This window comes from Perna viridis, chromosome 5, assembly GCF_037379345.1.
Source record: "Perna viridis isolate PV_CMFRI_1.1 ecotype Kerala chromosome 5, ASM3737934v1, whole genome shotgun sequence".
NCBI classification, from domain to species: domain Eukaryota; kingdom Metazoa; phylum Mollusca; class Bivalvia; order Mytilida; family Mytilidae; genus Perna; species Perna viridis.
In genome coordinates this window covers 23,527,788-23,545,822 of record NC_142449.1, presented here as the reverse complement: position 1 = coordinate 23,545,822, position 18,035 = coordinate 23,527,788, and the positions used below count along the sequence as shown (strand labels likewise).

General features: G+C 32.1%; 1 protein-coding gene across 10 annotated transcripts in view; it reads left to right on the top strand.

The window, feature by feature from the left end:
• The window catches only part of LOC148616576 (dynein axonemal heavy chain 5-like), a 98,116-nt gene that overhangs the window by 61,473 nt on the left and 18,608 nt on the right, over nucleotides 1–18,035 (top strand). For 9 of the 10 annotated variants that reach the window (XM_088583781.1, XM_088583778.1, XM_088583787.1 and 6 more), the window contains 17 exons: nucleotides 124–285; nucleotides 650–874; nucleotides 1,377–1,549; nucleotides 2,141–2,319; nucleotides 2,705–2,892; nucleotides 3,430–4,168; nucleotides 4,567–4,949; nucleotides 5,406–5,652; nucleotides 6,124–6,401; nucleotides 6,893–7,108; nucleotides 7,469–7,699; nucleotides 8,412–8,575; nucleotides 12,912–13,040; nucleotides 13,960–14,029; nucleotides 15,281–15,534; nucleotides 15,736–15,889; nucleotides 16,696–16,860. In XM_088583781.1, coding sequence (XP_088439907.1) covers nucleotides 124–285; nucleotides 650–874; nucleotides 1,377–1,549; nucleotides 2,141–2,319; nucleotides 2,705–2,892; nucleotides 3,430–4,168; nucleotides 4,567–4,949; nucleotides 5,406–5,652; nucleotides 6,124–6,401; nucleotides 6,893–7,108; nucleotides 7,469–7,699; nucleotides 8,412–8,575; nucleotides 12,912–13,040; nucleotides 13,960–14,029; nucleotides 15,281–15,534; nucleotides 15,736–15,889; nucleotides 16,696–16,860 — 3,957 coding nt within the window. Of the gene's footprint in view, nucleotides 1–123; nucleotides 286–649; nucleotides 875–1,376; nucleotides 1,550–2,140; nucleotides 2,320–2,704; nucleotides 2,893–3,429; nucleotides 4,169–4,566; nucleotides 4,950–5,405; nucleotides 5,653–6,123; nucleotides 6,402–6,892; nucleotides 7,109–7,468; nucleotides 7,700–8,411; nucleotides 8,576–12,383; nucleotides 12,507–12,911; nucleotides 13,041–13,959; nucleotides 14,030–15,280; nucleotides 15,535–15,735; nucleotides 15,890–16,695; nucleotides 16,861–18,035 lie in introns of all 10 variants that reach the window. The other variant, XM_088583779.1, reaches the window with a different exon arrangement.

Here is an 18,035-nt window from a genome sequence, read left to right as displayed (position 1 = left end):
TTTTGGAATTTTTGAACTATACATTTATGTTAATGTGATTTTTGATATAACAAGTAGTTTGTAAGCATTTTTAATTTCTGAATTAAAAGTTTGTGGTATACATCAATATTATTTCAACCTTAGCTTGAGAAGCCAGTGAAGGCAGAAGGAAATGTAGAAGTCTGGTTGATGTCACTGATGAAAATGTCCCACAAATCTCTACATGGTGTCATTAGAACAGCAGCCATGGCTATACAGGATACTAACTTCCAGCTGTTAGAGTTCTTGAACATGTTCCCTGCTCAAGTAGGTACCAGTAGTCATGTGATTTCTGAGGACTGTTATGTATCTTTATTTTCTAGGGGATCCTTTGTATCTTTGATATTATCTGACAAAAATGAAAATTCTGAGGTGAAGATATACTGGTAGTCATAATCATTGACCAAAAGCAAATTGCTCATAACAAAGTGAAAGCACAATCTTATGTTAGAGGATGAAGTTAATCTTACAGGAAATATAAGTTGCATTGAATAAAAAGAATTCATTGAATTCTTGGAAGTCTGTCTAACAAGATCTGAAAAAAATACACACAATCAAAGATGAGATTTATGCATTGTTATGATGTTTTGTTCTGCCACATAGTCAATAAAAGATATTTTCCCTGTTATAGGTTGGCCTGCTTGGTCTACAGATGATATGGACTAGAGATGCTACAGAGGCTCTGACTAATGCCCGTCATGATCGTAAAGTGATGCAGCAGACAAACCAGGCATTCTTGGAACTTCTAAACACATTGATTGAACAAACAACAAAAGAACTGACTAAATTTGAGAGAACTAAGTTTGAAACCCTTATCACAATTCACATTCATCAGAAAGATATCTTTGATGACTTGGTAAGATTATTATATCACCTTATTGTTTGGGGATTTTATAAGAATCTCCATGTCTGTCTGTACTTTCAAACCACCTCAGTTTTATATGGAGGTTAGATGTAATATGTAGATGGAAATAAAGGCAAATAATTATGTCAGTATTTTGACATAAGGGGACATAATTCAACTTGAATGTCTGCATGATTTTTGTCCTAGTGGAAAAAAGGGTACTAGTATATCTTTTGTGAGTTTAGTTTAGCCATATCTATAAAGTGCTTACATTGTAGATTTCTATGTGAGTCACTTTTGAATTTTCTTTACTGAAAGGGTATTACTTTTGTTAAACTAAATATTTACCTAGTTCGTTAAAATGATTATATGAGAATGTATTTATATGTTTTATCATGTTTTTAGTTTAGTTTTATTTTTTTTTAAGATGACAGGGTAAAGAAAGAAAACCAATGTCAAAACTATGTTTCAGTTGCATATTACAAATGCTTAAGATAGTGTTGATTTATTACAGTGCAAGCTCCACATCAAGACACCAACTGATTTTGAATGGTTGAAGCAGTCTAGATTCTACTTTGTTGAAGACCAAGACAGATGTCTGATTTCCATCACTGATGTAGATTTTATCTACCAGAATGAGTTTCTTGGTTGTACAGAGAGATTGGTCATCACTCCCTTGACTGACAGGTGAATGCAATAAAGTTTCGTTAAAATGAGATGTGAAATGTAATTTATGGGTATCATACTACTTGATATTTTTTATTATTAGCTCACTACATACTTTCATGATTGTTTTCATTGACTCATACTTGCCAACTTTTGAAAATGTCCATGGAAAATAGTCCTCAGCAAATTCTTATGGCATTTAATGACCAACCAAAACTATTGTCTCACCTTTTTGAATCTTTGGTTGTAAATTGTTGTCAATATTGCTCTTTTAATTTTTTAAATTTTTGAGCTCACATAGAGGGAAAACCCAATGGATAGTGAAGGTTGGCAGATATGTTGATTTATAATGATATAGCTATTTCAAACTGATTTTTTGTCAAAACCGAATTTTGACATAAAATTTCACTAGAATCACACCTTCCACTGTCTGGACTGCTACCAAAGTATGATAAATCTGGTAGTGAACGTAATCTGCCTAAACTGTCAGAAGTTAATGGAATTTGAATGGCAAAAAATAGGGCTGGATGTTTTAGTGCAGTTCCTAACTTCAGATCTAGAGCATTAAGTGTACAGTATGATATTAGCAATGTTTTAATGTGTCTTTTCTAGATGTTACATCACATTAGCCCAGGCCTTGGGTATGTCTATGGGAGGAGCTCCAGCAGGACCTGCTGGTACTGGAAAAACCGAGACTGTCAAAGATATGGGTCGTTGTCTTGGAAAGTTTGTTGTCGTCTTCAATTGCTCAGATCAGATGGACTTTAGAGGGTTGGGACGTATTTACAAAGGTAAAGTTAATTAAAAATTTGAAAAAAATATCCAATATCAAACCATAAGTAATATGAATAATTAATGCATGCATTCATTTCAAACTTTACAAAATTTTGTCGAATAAAATGTCTATTTCATACCTCTCCCACAAAGTAGATGGAGAATGTAAGCTCCATCTCTCCAACAAATAACTGTATTCTTCATTCTATAAACTAGCACAATAAAAGCACAGTGTATAAGACTCATACAAGCAGTTTAAGTTCATTAGATTAAATATTCTACTCCTGATACACATGATTTCTTCCAAAATATGTTAAACCACAATCACAAACCTGCTGTAAGTTTTTGATACGAATATTTTTATGTTTTTAATTACTGAATATCTTATACTGTAAATTTTAGGTTTGGCACAATCTGGCTCCTGGGGCTGTTTTGATGAGTTCAATCGTATTGAATTGCCTGTACTGTCTGTAGCTGCTCAGCAGATTGCTATTGTTCTTAACTGTAAGAAGGAAAGAAAGAAGCAGTTTATCTTCACAGATGGTGATACTGTTCTTATGAATCCTGAGTTTGGTATCTTCTTAACAATGGTGAGATATTTTATGGGATTATTTTCCTGTAAACTGTCTAGATCTTAACTTCATGAATATCTGTTCCTGTTGAAAATGAGAGTTACATAAAGATAATTTGTTAATTAAATATTTGTTTGCTAGTAGGCTAATTGACCCTCAAATTTTGTGTTACAGCTCATACAACAGTAGAGTTCAGATAAAGTCTGATACAGTTGGTCTTCTCTTGACAAAATGACATTCATCTGATGAACTGCCTCAGGTAGTTAATTGGCAACTGAGATAGAGATTTAAGCTATCTTTGAAATACATTTAAATGCCAATTGAATGATTAAAAGTATAGATCTCCATCACCATTCTTCAGTGACTATATGAGGCAGTTCATTTAATCAGGTGAAGACAAACTCTATCCCCTGAACATCACCATAGAATGTGCTGTTAAGTACTGACTCAATAAGAGTTCATAAATTGGTGTATTATTGTGATTTTCAAAAATAAACTCAAGTACTTAGTAGGTAATAGAGGATAGTTCTGAAGTGTTTGAATTGTTTATTTTAGAACCCTGGTTATGCTGGTAGACAGGAACTTCCTGAAAACTTGAAGTTGAACTTCCGTACTGTAGCTATGATGGTACCAGACAGACAGATCATCATTCGTGTCAAACTGGCTAGTGTCGGTTTCATTGAAAACATTCTCTTAGCCAGAAAATTCTACACATTGTACAAACTATGTGAGGAGCAGTTGACCAAACAAGTCCATTATGATTTCGGTTTGAGAAACATTTTGTCTGTACTGAGAACCCTGGGTACTGTCAAACGAGCCAATAAGGACATGAGTGAATCTACTTGTGTTATGAGAGTACTGCGTGACATGAACTTATCCAAACTGATTGATCAAGATGAACCATTATTCTTGTCATTGATCAATGATTTGTTCCCTGGAATTTCTCTTGACAAGGGAGGTTACCCAGAACTTGAAGCAGCCATTGGAAAACAGATTGAGGATGCTAAATTAGTGAACCATCCATCTTGGACACTTAAACTTATTCAGTTGTTTGAGACACAGCGTGTACGTCATGGAATGATGACTCTTGGACCCAGTGGAGCTGGTAAAACCTGCTGTATCCACACATTGATGAAAGCTATGACAGATTGTGGGGCTCCACACAGGGAAATGAGAATGAATCCTAAGGCTATCACTGCACCACAGATGTTTGGACGATTGGATGTAGCTACCAATGATTGGACTGATGGTATTTTCTCCACACTCTGGCGAAGGACCAACAAAGCCAAGAAGGGTAAGACATTCAATTTGATATTAAAAGTCTGCAATTATATAATTTATGTTATTGCTATGTTGTAAAATGTTCCTACAGTTCTTACTGATCGTATCGTAAGACACTTAAAAAGCACATGAGATGTTAATGTAAACATGAAAAATGTCATTGAAAATATAATGTTTGACAAAAGATTAATGATCAACTTAAATTGTTTTCTGGCTTGTCATCTACAGGTATTAATATATTTAAAGACGAAAAGATATTTATAGATTCTTTTTACTAGTGTCTGTGGATCACTTCTATTTTTACTGTCACTGGTTTTAGATGGGGTTTTACATTTATAAACCCATCAATATAAAGCTATACCGGTAAGTCAATTTAAAAAATTAATGACTGGTTATCTTCTTTATTTGTAGGAGAGCACATTTGGTTGGTACTTGACGGCCCAGTTGATGCTATCTGGATTGAGAATTTGAACTCTGTATTGGATGACAACAAGACCTTGACCTTGGCTAATGGCGATCGTATCCCTATGGCACCAAACTGCAAGATTATTTTTGAGCCACACAACATCGACAATGCCTCACCAGCTACTGTGTCTAGAAACGGTATGGTCTACATGAGCAACTCTGGTTTAGATTGGAGGCCAATTCTTCAAGGATGGTTGAACCTTAGACCCATCAATGAACAAGGTGTTATCTTGGACTTGTTTGACAAATCTTTTAACCATTTACTGAACTTTGCCACAACTTCACTTGTCTTTAAGATTGATGTCCTGGAGGCTTTCATGATTTCACAGGTAATGTTAAACTTCCAAATGATATGGTGTATTTTTGGAGGGTTCTTGCCTTCTACTACTCTGATTTCAAGAATGGGGTGTTAAAAAATACCACATTGCATGTCTGTTTGTAGTTAATGTTGAATTTTATGAAAAAATATAAGTATAAATTTGATCAACTGTTAGGTCATGACCCATGACCATTTTTACTGTTGCAACTAAAAAAAAAAACTGTAATTGCTTATGAAATTGAAATGCAAAATTATTCAGTTTAATCTTTATTTTAAACAAAACATGCATAAACAATGTAATGAATTTTGAAATTACAAAAAGTAAAATATGACAAATGTTACTTGACCTTTTCAAAGATTTATGAATTAAAACAAAAAGGAACACTTTATTAAAAGTATTCTATAAATCAAAATTACACAACTGCATGCCTGAATGTTATTGATCAAACTTCCCTTACATTTCCAGGCTACCAAACTTTTACAAGGACTGATACCTACCAAAGATGACAGAGATGCTCACCAGGTTAGTGCCAAGCACTTCGAGCGTTTGTATGTATTCACACTTATGTGGTGTGTTGGAGCTTTCCTTGAATGGGATGACAGAGTCAAGATGGAAGAGTTCTTACGGAATCATGAAGAGTTTACAATTGACATGCCAGTTATTCCCCCTGATTCTGATGACACAATGTTTGATTACATGGTTGATTCTGATGGTAAGTTTTGAAGATGTTTAATGATTGAATACTTTTATGCAAATGCTTAGTTTTTGGAATTACTTTTGTGAAGTTGAGATTTCAAGTAGTTTGAAACCATGAAATGTTACTATTTTTGAATTTGAAATTGCAACTATGTTACATTTTTGTCATGTCAATTGTCTTGCTTTAGTGTCATAGAATCCTGAAAAATATTAGTTGAATGAAATTTCTTTTTCATTAATTTATATGTTTTATTTTCAGAATTGTTACAAAACAAAAAGAATTACAAATATTATGTAATATTGGTTAGTCTTTGCACATCATGATTGTTCTACTAAACATGATCATGCTATTTATGATTAACTTGATTCAGCTATAATTATTTGATTCTCCTAACTATAATTACTTGATTCTTCTCACTGTGATTAATTGATTCTTCTTTCTGTGAATACTTTAATTGATTCTCTTTTCTATGATTACTTTAAACAGGTTCTTGGGTCCACTGGAACAAGCATGTTAAAGAGTATATATACCCATCAGACCACACACCAGAGTACAGCTCTATCCTTGTACCTATGGTTGACAATGTCAGAACTGAGTACCTGATTGATCTAATTGCCAAACAAGGGAAAGCTGTGATGTTGATTGGTGAACAGGGTACTGCTAAGACTGTGATGATCAATGGATATATGGCCAAATATAACCCTGAATACCACTTAGAGAAAGCCCTCAACTTCTCCTCAGCCACTACTCCATACATGTTCCAGGTATGGTGTTTATTATGTGTTCAACTTATTGTTAACTCTACAATGGATTTCATTGAAACTTACAATTACATGTTAAGCTTCATATGTATTGGTAGATGTGCCCTACTTAAGTCATTTTATTGGAGGTTTCATTTTAATGAAAGTAACCAACTCAAGTAAATTAAACCCTAATTATTAAAAGTGGATAAAAAAATCACAATTAATTCCTACTTTCTCTTTTGTTAGGAACTAAGATTCAAAAGTGTGATATTAAATTCACATATTAGTCAATACATTATCTGTTTGAAATTAACTTTTTATGAAAAAAAACCTTTGAATTTAATAAACAAGAACAATTTAAATATTTTGTTTAACCAGTTTAACAACATTTGAAATAGGTATATGTACCAGTTATTGCACAAATATCAATTTCTATAAAGATTCATCAAAGTATTATGCATATTTTACTCCTGCACGTAAGCATGTGTTCATGAAAATGTTTCATTTTATAGAGAACAGTAGAAAGTTACGTGGAGAAGCGAGTTGGTACAACCTTTGGTCCACCCGCTGGCAAGAAAATGACTGTGTTCATTGATGATGTAAACATGCCTATCATCAACGAGTGGGGAGATCAAGTAGCCAATGAAATTGTCCGTCAGTTGATGGAGATGAATGGATTCTACAATTTGGACAAACCTGGAGACTTCACAAATATCGCTGATGTACAGGTAAATATTCTTCATTAGGTTAAAGATACAGATGTTTTACGTTTTTCTTTTACAGAAGTTCAACTTGTTTATTTAGATAAGGCTACAGTCTATTCATAATACCATTAAAGTTCATGACCTTTTACTTTTAATATTAGAAACAATATTTAAAATCTTCTTATTCTCACTTTTTTATGCCTTATATAAAAATAATAAAGATAACACTTGCTTTGTATTTATTCAAAATGAAACTGCTAAAGAATAGGTTTATGAAAGCTGATTTTATTTTAAAAGATTGTTTGTTTCATGACGATTTTTTCAAGGTCAGTCATTAAAATGTGCCATTGATAGAACTGATTTATAACAATTTTTTTCTTCCAGTTTTTGGCTGCCATGATTCAGCCTGGAGGAGGAAGAAATGACATTCCTCAGCGTCTAAAGAGGCAGTTTGTCATTTACAACTGTACTCTGCCATCTAATACCTCCATGGACAAGATATTCACTGTAATTGGATGTGGACATTTCTGTGAAGAGAGAGGATTCCCAGAGTCTGTCAGGTCTTTGGCAGCTAAACTGGTTCCCATTACCAGGAGACTATGGCAGTTGACTAAGGTAACCATTTTGCCAAAGACATGGTACTCTTTTGCACTGTTACATTTTTTTTTCTTTTTTATGGTCAACTAAGCACAAAATTAGAATCAAAATTATTTTTTCCTATTACTTTCTGCAAAAACGTCTGTTTAACAGAAATGTAAAAAAAAAGTAATTAAGTTCTTTCAGTTTTTAAGTGTATGTTTTTATAAGAAACAGGCAAAATTTGGAAATTATTAGAAACTTGCATGTCAATACCCACCGATCTGACAATATAATTTCACTCAAGGGTGCTTTCTCTGTTTGAAAAGACCATTATTTGATCTCTGCATCAATGGATTTGCTTAAAAAATAGAAGTATTTAATGGGGTTATTTCCCCTTGAAATGTTCATTTTCAGTGCCTTTCAATAAAATCGTAACTCAATTTACCAAAGTGATATGTAAATTTTTGTCCTTTTTTCCTTGATTCTGATGGTGCAAATAGACAAGTTACACTTACAGAGACTGATACTTCAGGTTTTTAACTAGATTTGATGTCAGGCTGTTGACTTTTTTAAATTGATTTTGAACATGTATAACAATTTACTGTTATCAAATTTTAAGACTGTGAAAGTTAATATTTTGTAACAAATATGTTCACTATAAGCAGAACTAAAATTAAAGCAGGATTTTCAGAAGCATTTCATAAATATGGACTGAAAGTTATTATCCTATTGTAAATTCTATTTTTAGATCAAAATGTTGCCAACACCAGCCAAATTTCACTACATCTTCAACTTGCGTGATTTGTCAAGAATCTGGCAGGGAATGATCAACACCACATCTGAAGTTGTCACTGGAGAGAAAAACCTGATGTGGTTATGGAAACACGAGTGTTGCCGTGTAATTGCTGACAGGTAAAGTAGGGTTGGAAAGCTCAATTTTATGATGTATTTTCTGTGCCAATACAAAAGTTTATGGCAAAGTTGTAAATGAATATATAATTGAAAAAATAGACAAGTGAGAGAGTCCTGATTCTAGTTCATATACATTTTTGCTTTGGTGAAATTTGTCATTTTTACCCTCTGTCAGTAGTAAAATTTTAAAATTGCACAAAAATGTCTCCATCTTTGAAAAGTTTAAGACTTCCATTGTGGCAAGTGGAGAGGATGAAATTTACATATGCTGTAATGTAGATCAAGAATTAAAAATAACCAAACAACAAATCAAAAAAAGTTTTTAAATAGCACTCCATTTAAAAATCATGCAAAATATGATACATGGTTGGAAGGCCTGCATAAGTTTTTTTTTATATTTTGTTTAAAATGTTATGGTAAAAAGAAATTAACATGTGGCTTTTCATATAACCCCTGCTCTTAAGAGATATAAATTATAAAGTATGTACTGTAGAATTCACAATTAAGGGAGATAATTCTGTTAATGACACTGAAATACAATAGAAACTATTGAATATTTGATATGAATTATCTGCTAAGATTAGACAGATTGAAATGAATCATGAATCATAAAGACCCATTAAACAACATGAGAACAAAGATAAAAATGTGTAGCCTTTTTTGGGGTGTATCACATATTACAGAATTTGCATGATTCTTACAAAGATTACTACTTAAGGAGGTAGACCTAGGGTAAGGGACATAACTCTTGAAGTCAGTGATATGTTTGTATCATATTCAATTTTACTAAAGCCTTTCAAGCTTTCCTTTGAAACAGAATGAAATCAATCCAGGTTACTTTGATGCTTACATGAGATTTGATGTAAAATGGTGAATACAAACATTCCAATGATTTGTAACAGTTTTTGTCCCTTACCCTAGGTCTACGTCCTTAAGATTATATATATGTCTGTTTTTTGTCAGCAGTTGACAATACACAAATATCCATCATAAAATTACAATTGTAAACAGCTCAATAAATGAAGCTTAAACCCAATGAAAAAGTTAAAGAATGTTAATTATAATGATGTCCTAATACACTGTATGAAAACTTGAATTTGCTTGTACCAATGTTCTATTGAAAACTATTTTTGTTGATTCTTGTAAAGAATTTGAATATGTTATTTAAATATTGTGGCCCATGTTTAAAAAGATTCACATAATGTCAATAATCAATGATTGTGTTGTCCTTTTTCAAAAGTGTTCCTTGTTTTAAGTTATGGAAAAAAAATTGGACTATTAAAACAGCTTGTATTTATTGGTTAATTCTGGGTAAACAGATTCACTGATTTCATGTATATAAATATACTTATTAAAAAATAGAAATTTTCATCTTACTTGTTGGGTAGATGTTGCACATGTTTATACTGCACATGCACAAAGACTACCCAACAGTTTAGATGAAAAGATCCATATAACTTTCTCAACACATAATTCCCTCCCTTTGGTCCCAGTCCTTAAACCACTATAATGCCCTCTGTATACTGACAAATCAGTTGTACTCCCTATCTTATCATTTGGTGACTGGTTATATTACTGCGGTGACTTGGGTTTATATATTACACTGTCTAGTTCAGGCTGAATGGCTTATCTCTTAGACCTGATTTTCTTTGCTTCAAGGGAGAATTTTTACTTCATATTTCAGTTTTTTTTAACTCTCATTTTGATTAATTTGTTACTGTTACTATAGCTATAGAAAATCAGGTCTGGTTTATAAAGTACAGGGTTTGACTAGTGGCATGCTGGCTTGTCAGTTGGAACTTTATCTGTCATTATTTAGTTAACTGTCTACTTTGTAACAGGGGTTTTTATAGTGTGTACTAATTTGTCAACAACAACAACAGGAGTTTTTATAGAGTGTACTAATTTGTCAACAACAACAGGGGTTTTTAACGTCTTGACTGCTTATTAGAAATTACTTGTTCGGACATAAAACTTTCAAAACCAAAGGCTTTGATCTGTTATCATCAATAATTATATACTGGTTAGGGAAAATTATTCTGTGAAAAAGATACCATACTGATTTCCTTGTCACTAGTCTACTCTATTTTGTTGTACATGAAAACTCAGCATCCTTCGAAAAGTAATTTTTCAAGGACCCTGAATTTTAATTCAGCACTAGAATGAAATGGGATGCTGAGTTTTAAATCCTTTCAACAAAATAACATACAGTTGCATGGTGTGTTGGGTTGCACTTACATGGTTTTTATTAAACTGCCAATTTTAAGAGCTAGAACATTCATAGAAAATTGTATCAGAACTTCAAGACTTTTCATAACAGTATTACTACTTAGCAGTGAAATTCTTATAGAAAAGAATATTTTGGTGATACAGATCTGTTTGGTTGTGCTTTTCATTATATCATTCTGTATCATAAACTTTATTCATGGATGATGCTTTGAAATGAAATAACATGAGAATAGTAACAAAAAGTGTTAGAAATGACTTTTAAATATGTAAAATTATACATCATTAGTATATATGTACATGTACATATACTTATACTTTTTTAAAACATTGTTTCAGTTCATTTGAAATGTGGTAGCTTTTTATGTGAATTGCAGTTTGGCTATTCATGAAATATTATTCAGAAAGATTGGTCTTTAGCTATTATTTCCTATCATGGTCTTGAAATATACCATATTCTTATTCTTACATATTACCACTTCTGTCAAACTAATGTACTTGTAAATTAAACCTTTTGAAATTTAGAAAATAGAATATATGTTATATAAACATAGTCGTAAAATTATTTGAATTTATTCTTTGAAAAACATTGTTGTATAAAAAAAACTAGATTTTTTTTTTATTTTATTTTACCAGTTTGAAACTTTCTGAGCATTTTTTTAGTTGCACTTCATTCTCACTGTCAATGACCCCATATTTTTTCCTTTTTCTCAAAACTTTAAGAGAACAATATATGTTAAAAAAAAGTGATTTTAAGATGTTAATAAATTGCAGGAACTTACAGGGTACATGTAGATGTAGAAACAATATACAATTACTATGAACCAACTTATTTTCACAAACAACATATTTTTTCTACTTTTGTTAGCAAGAAATTATTGCAAAAAAAATCCTGTGTATAAGCTTCTTTTTGATGGATTGTATATAGTCGTTTTTCATATTTCCATAATGCAAGCCATTTTAGCAAATGACAATACCCACCACCACACAACAACCTGGTTGGTGGTCTCATTGGGAAAGGAAGAACAGTAAACATTTTTCTTTGAACCTTAAACTATTTACGCTGCATTAAGTACGTAATTGGTTTGAAATTAATCATTCAAAATATACCGAGTACATACTGCAGCTAGTAACGATAAGTCAAATATTTGAATTTTGAAGTTAACTGCTGTCCATTGCTCCAATTGTACAGTAAACCAGTCTGTTGGGTTGAAAGGTTACTTCCCTTTGCTAAAAAATTTTAAGAATGATGTAAAAGATGGGAATATGAAAAAGGTCTGTTATGCTGTGTGGTAGAAGTTGCAAAATCAAATTGCTAAAAATACAAATGAGTTGGATTATAGTAATTTGCAAGAGTTATCCTTCATACATTCTTCCTATCAAAGTTTTTTTAATTTTCTTTTTTCACAACCTTCTGATGTTTTTTTTTAACTGTTTCACACATATTTTTGTGATTTGTGTATATTAAACTGATTATAAAAAAATAGATTTTACTCATTGCATGGGAGATAACTCTTTGCAGCTTTCGTAGTGTAGTTGTTGTGTATAATATGTATATTTAACCATGCATGTCTTCTGCTAGGTTCACCATAACTGAGGATTACAACTGGTTTACAAAAACTATTGCTAGAGTTATAAATGAGGAATTATCTGAGGAACATGCTCATTGGACCGAGCCCACACATTTTTATGTTGACTTTATGAGGTTTGTTGGTCATTGTCATGACAATGCCCTTGATTTCTCCTTCACCCTACATTTTGGTTGCTTACCTTTGCTTACCTTTTTTTACTTTTTAGTCAGGTTTTAAACTTTGATTTGGATTGCTAAAGTTATTTTGCTATAAAGCATTATTTTTTTTTTATTGAAAACCATTTAAAACCTGGTTAAAAACCATGCACCCAGAAGTCAAGGCTCAAATTTTGATTTCGGAACTGGTTAAAGTGATATTTTTTCATTAGTACAAAAAACAATCCTTTTAAATCATGGTTAAATTCTTTATTCAAAAATAAAAACCAATAGTCATTATGGTTTGAGCCTTGATATTTTTTTTGTAACATGTGATTTTTGTCCTTTAGTTATTTATTTATTGACCTTTGAACCATGAAACAGGTTTACCTCAAAAGAGGACATGAACTGGTTTGAAAAGACCATTTCTAGAGTCGCCAGTGAGGAATTCGGAGAGGAAAGTGACCATTACGAATATTGCAAACCGACACTCTATTTTGGAGACTTTATGAGGTACAATAAGGAAAATATTTTAAAGTCATGAGGTACAGAGAAGGGATATTGAATGATCATGAGGTGTAAACTACTGTGTGTTTTGTGGGGTTTTTACTTGGATTAATTTGCAGTTTGTTTAAATGAGAAAAAAAGAATGCTTTTTTAATCAAAATATGATTAAATACAAAGATACACTAAAATCCAACTTTCTCTATTCTAACAGAATTTGCTAGTATTAAAAATGTAAAATATGGAAATAATACTATCAGAAAACTGCTTTTAATGGTGCTCTGCTAATTTGTCTTTTGTTTTATTGTAGAGTAAAATATATGGTTTATTTTTCACCCCTAATTTGATATGGTTTATTTTTCACCCCTAAGTTAATAGATGTTTGCTTTTTGTTTAGTAATAGATTATAAGACATACAATTTTTTTTAATTTTAGTTTGATTTTGTGGTGCATAGAAAGTAGAAAGTTTTTTTTTTAATAAACACCATAATTGATTTATTTTGTGTATTTTTTGTCAAATTATAATTTTTATCTACATGTTTTAATATCAATATAATTCTGTGTTATTCATATTTAACTAAACAATAATTATCAATATGTTTTCTGCTTAACATTCACATGTCTTCTCAATCACAACATATGATTCTAACTCACTAAATATTTCAGTAATAAACAAAACCTTTACATTTCAATTCTATTTTGTGTCGATATCTGTAAAAAATATAAATCAAAAGGAGAAATTAATGTGGATTACATAAATTTCTGTTAAATTTACTGATAATTGTTTAATTTCAAATATTAGTACCTTTTGTAGCAAATTGCTGCACTTCAAGACTTATTTTGAAAGCATCTTGTAAATTTCTTGATTTTAAATGTTTCAAAGACTTCTGATATGTTCGATTTTAAAACATTATATATCAATATTTAGGGATGCTCCCGAACCAACCGGAGATGAACCTGATGATACAGACTTTGAAATGCCAAAGATTTATGAACCAGTAAGTAGACTCTTGAATGTCTTGTCTTTTCTTGTACATATCGTCAGAATAGTAGGAAGGACTGTCACTGAGATAGTATCATACCTGTTAACCCTCCCACATCATGGGGGAGAATACCACATTTTTGGTGAAAATTACTATATTAATAACACACATAAACTGTTCTTGTGGTTAAAAGAGCTGTCAATGGGGGAGAATCTCCCATGCATGAACTGTTCTTGTGGTTAACAGATGTGTCAATGGGGGAGAATCACCCACATGAACTTTTCTTGTGGTTAACAGATGTGTCAGTGGGGGAGAATCCATCCCACACATGAACTGTTCTTGTGGTTAACAGGTGTGTCAATGGGGGAGAGTCTCCCACATGAACTTTTCTTGTGGTTAACAGGTGTTTCAATGGGAGAGAATCTCCACATGAACTGTACTTGTGGTTAACAGGTGTGTCAATTGGGGAGAATCTCCACATGAACTGTTCTTGTGGTAAACAGGTGTTTCAGTGGGAGAGAATCTCCACATGAACTGTTCTTGTGGTTAACAGGTGTTTCAATGGGAGAGAATCTCCACATGAACTGTTCTTGTGGTTAACAAGTGTGTCAATGGGGAAGAATTCCACACATGAATTCTTATTATGGTTAACAGGTGTGTCAATGGAGGGAGAATCCAACAGATGAACTGTTCTTGTGGTTAACAGGTGTGTCAATGGGGGAGAATCCCACACATAAACTATTCTTATGGTTAACAGAGGTGTCAATGGGGGAGAATCTCCCATAGGAACTGTTCTTGTGGTTAACAGGTGTGTCAATGGGAGAGAATCCCACACATGAACTTTTCTTTTTGTTAACAGAGGTGTCAGTGGAGGAGCACTGCACACATGAACTGTTTTTATGCTTAACAGGTATGCAGTATGCAGTTCCAAACTGTTCTGCAATTTGTTTTTACAGATCTATGAAGTAGTGACTGATCTATATGTCCACAAGTAATTGATCTAAGATCCATATATTCATTTTCCTTTTGTGAATGATATATGATCCTTGGTGACTGATCTATGATCCATTGGTTACTGATCTATGATTCATTGGTGACTGATGTATGGTCATTTATGACAGGTTTAGTGACTTGTTCTTAAATGACAACTTTTCATGAATGATAACAGTTCCTAACTGCTCCTCATTAAGGAATATAAATGGAAGACTGATCCCCAGTAATAAAAATAATTTAAAATGTATTATGATTTTTCAAATATTATTTCAGATTGAAGGTTTTGAAAGTCTTGAGGAGAGACTCCATAACTTCTTACAACAGTACAATGAAGGAATCAGAGGATCTGGAATGGACCTTGTGTTCTTCAAGGATGCTATGATACATTTAGTGAAGATCTCTCGTATCATCCGTACACCTCGAGGTCATGCTTTGTTGGTCGGTGTGGGAGGTTCTGGTAAACAGTCACTGACAAGATTAGCTTCATTCATTGCTGGCTACAAGACATTCCAGATCACCTTGTCAAGGTGGGTACTGAATGCAAAAAAGTTTCTTACACTTTTGTAGTCTTTGAGTGTTTGTTCAGTATCAGAAAGATTTTTTTTCAGAAAAAAAATCTTTCATTACTGCAGGGTTTTAGGCTGTGGTGAGTAAGTATTATAAATTTTCTGCACTAGAAAAAAAATTGAAGAATTTCATATTGAAAAGTGTTTATTGTTCATTGGTAGATCATACAATGTGTCAAACTTCCTTGAGGATCTGAAGTTCCTGTACCGCACAGCCGGACAACAAGGAAAAGGAATTACTTTCCTGTTTACTGATCAGGAAATAAAGGACGAGGGTTTCCTTGAATACCTCAACAATGTTCTATCATCTGGTGTGGTATGTAGCCATAGGACAAGTGTTTTACTGTAAATCCATGATTTTCTGTATATGATACCAATACATGCAATAATACTTTAATTTACTAGTTGTATTAAGAGTCTATTATTTGGTCAAAAATTAATTCTTTATAATTAAATTTCTAATTGATTTCGATCAAAATTACAGTTTGTTTCTTCATCGAAACCTTATTTAGTTTGGAATTATTTAAACTGCCGACTGTTGACCGATTGCTGTTAATGACATCACAGAACCAAGTTAATCTATGGTAAATAACCTATCTTGCCCAAAAAAGAAAATAACCTGTTAAAAGTCTTATCACAAATTAAATTGAATTATTTCATTGATAACAGGGAGCATCATTAAGTGTACAAAACTATTAATAACCTTGTTGTATATTTTTGTTTTATTTGTTTTATTTGTTTTCACACATTGTCATTTTATAAATGACATTCGTTTTGAAACAGACTTTGTCTTACATGTTTCTCAAATTACTGAAACAAGCAAAAGGTTGCCATGGTTATAACAGTTCAGGTTTAAAAGCTGTAATAATAAGCTTACCAGGAGAACAACATATTTAAAAGTGTATAATATGTGTTGATTGATCCATTCAATACTTCCTGATTTCAATTTTAGTAGCAGATGTTTTTTTCTTGAAACATTTAGAAATTTAAAATAGTTGTGGAATATTAAATGTTATTCAAAATACTAAACTTGTTTGACATATTACAACATGAACAATACACTGTACTCAAGAACAAAACAAAATTGTTTTTGATCTAAAAATTTTTTTTTTCTTTCACTAGGTTGCCAACTTATTTGCCAGAGATGAAATGGATGAGATTTTGGGAGAATTGATTCCAGTGATGAAGAAAGAGTTCCCACGACGACCACCATCCAATGAAAACTTGTATGAGTACTACATGTCACGTGTCCGCAACAACCTTCATGTTGTACTGTGTTTCTCACCTGTAAGTTTTTTTTCAGGATAAAGGTTTAAATTTATTTTTAGATGAGTTAATTTTTATAAAATTTCATAGAAGTGAAAATTATAATGTTTTCCTCCTTTTAAGGAAGTAGACCTAGGGTAAGGGACATAATTCATGAAGTCAGTGATATGTTTGTATCATATTCAATTTCACCAAAGCCTATCAAGCTTTCATTTGACACAGAATGAAATCAGTCTTAAGTTACTTTGATGCTTACATGACATTAATGTAAAATACTGAATACAAACGTTCCAATGATTTGTAAGAATTGTGTCCCTTACCCTAGGTCTACCTCCTTAAGAGGGGTTCACATTACTTTTTACCAATTTTGATCAGAACTATTGATTTGGTTTTGCAAAAATAAAAAAGGAACATGTACCAAGCTTCAACAGTGAATTGGAGAAATCAAGAGATGTTCAACTAGTGATACACATTTAAGGTGATGTCATTTTGCATTGTAAGAGGTCAAATATAGGAAAAAGATAGAGGCAAATAAAGGGAGAATCTAGTCAGTGTTAGATTCAGGGGGAGTGTTGCAGGGGTTGGACCTCCCCTCTTTGTTAGAAAAGTTTATTAGTATTTTGCTCAAATGAGTAAATAGTTGCATAGAAACCCTCTTTACAAGTTTCTTGATCTGTCCCTGCCTCTCATTTTAAATAAAAACTCAGTATTTTTTCTTCCCTTTTAGTAGAAATTCTTTGAAAAATTTGGTATTAAGCCAAAGAATTAAAGCAATGCAGAATCAATAAGTACCCATGTAGATCAAAATTCACATCATGGATTTACTGACCAGATTGTAAGGGTTTCTTTTAAAAGATTATATGATTTCTTGATAATTATATGTGTCTATAAAACAGGTTGCTGCTTTTGCAGTAAGTTCAGATAGAAATAGGTCTTATAAAAAATCTTATACATCGCATGAAGGCATGAAATGGAATAAGGGTGAAATATAGATAGTACAAGGGTCGTGGATATTGAGGATACTAAGCATGGTCTCTAGATTACCAAAATTTCAATTCTCTTTTTTTACGCTATTTTGTTTTATAAGTTAATGTTCAGACTTTTTGAATATTTCAAAGCATTTTATTAATTTTAAAAAAGATTTTTCACTATTGAAGTCTTCCATATGGTGTTGTTTATTATAATGTAAATTTACC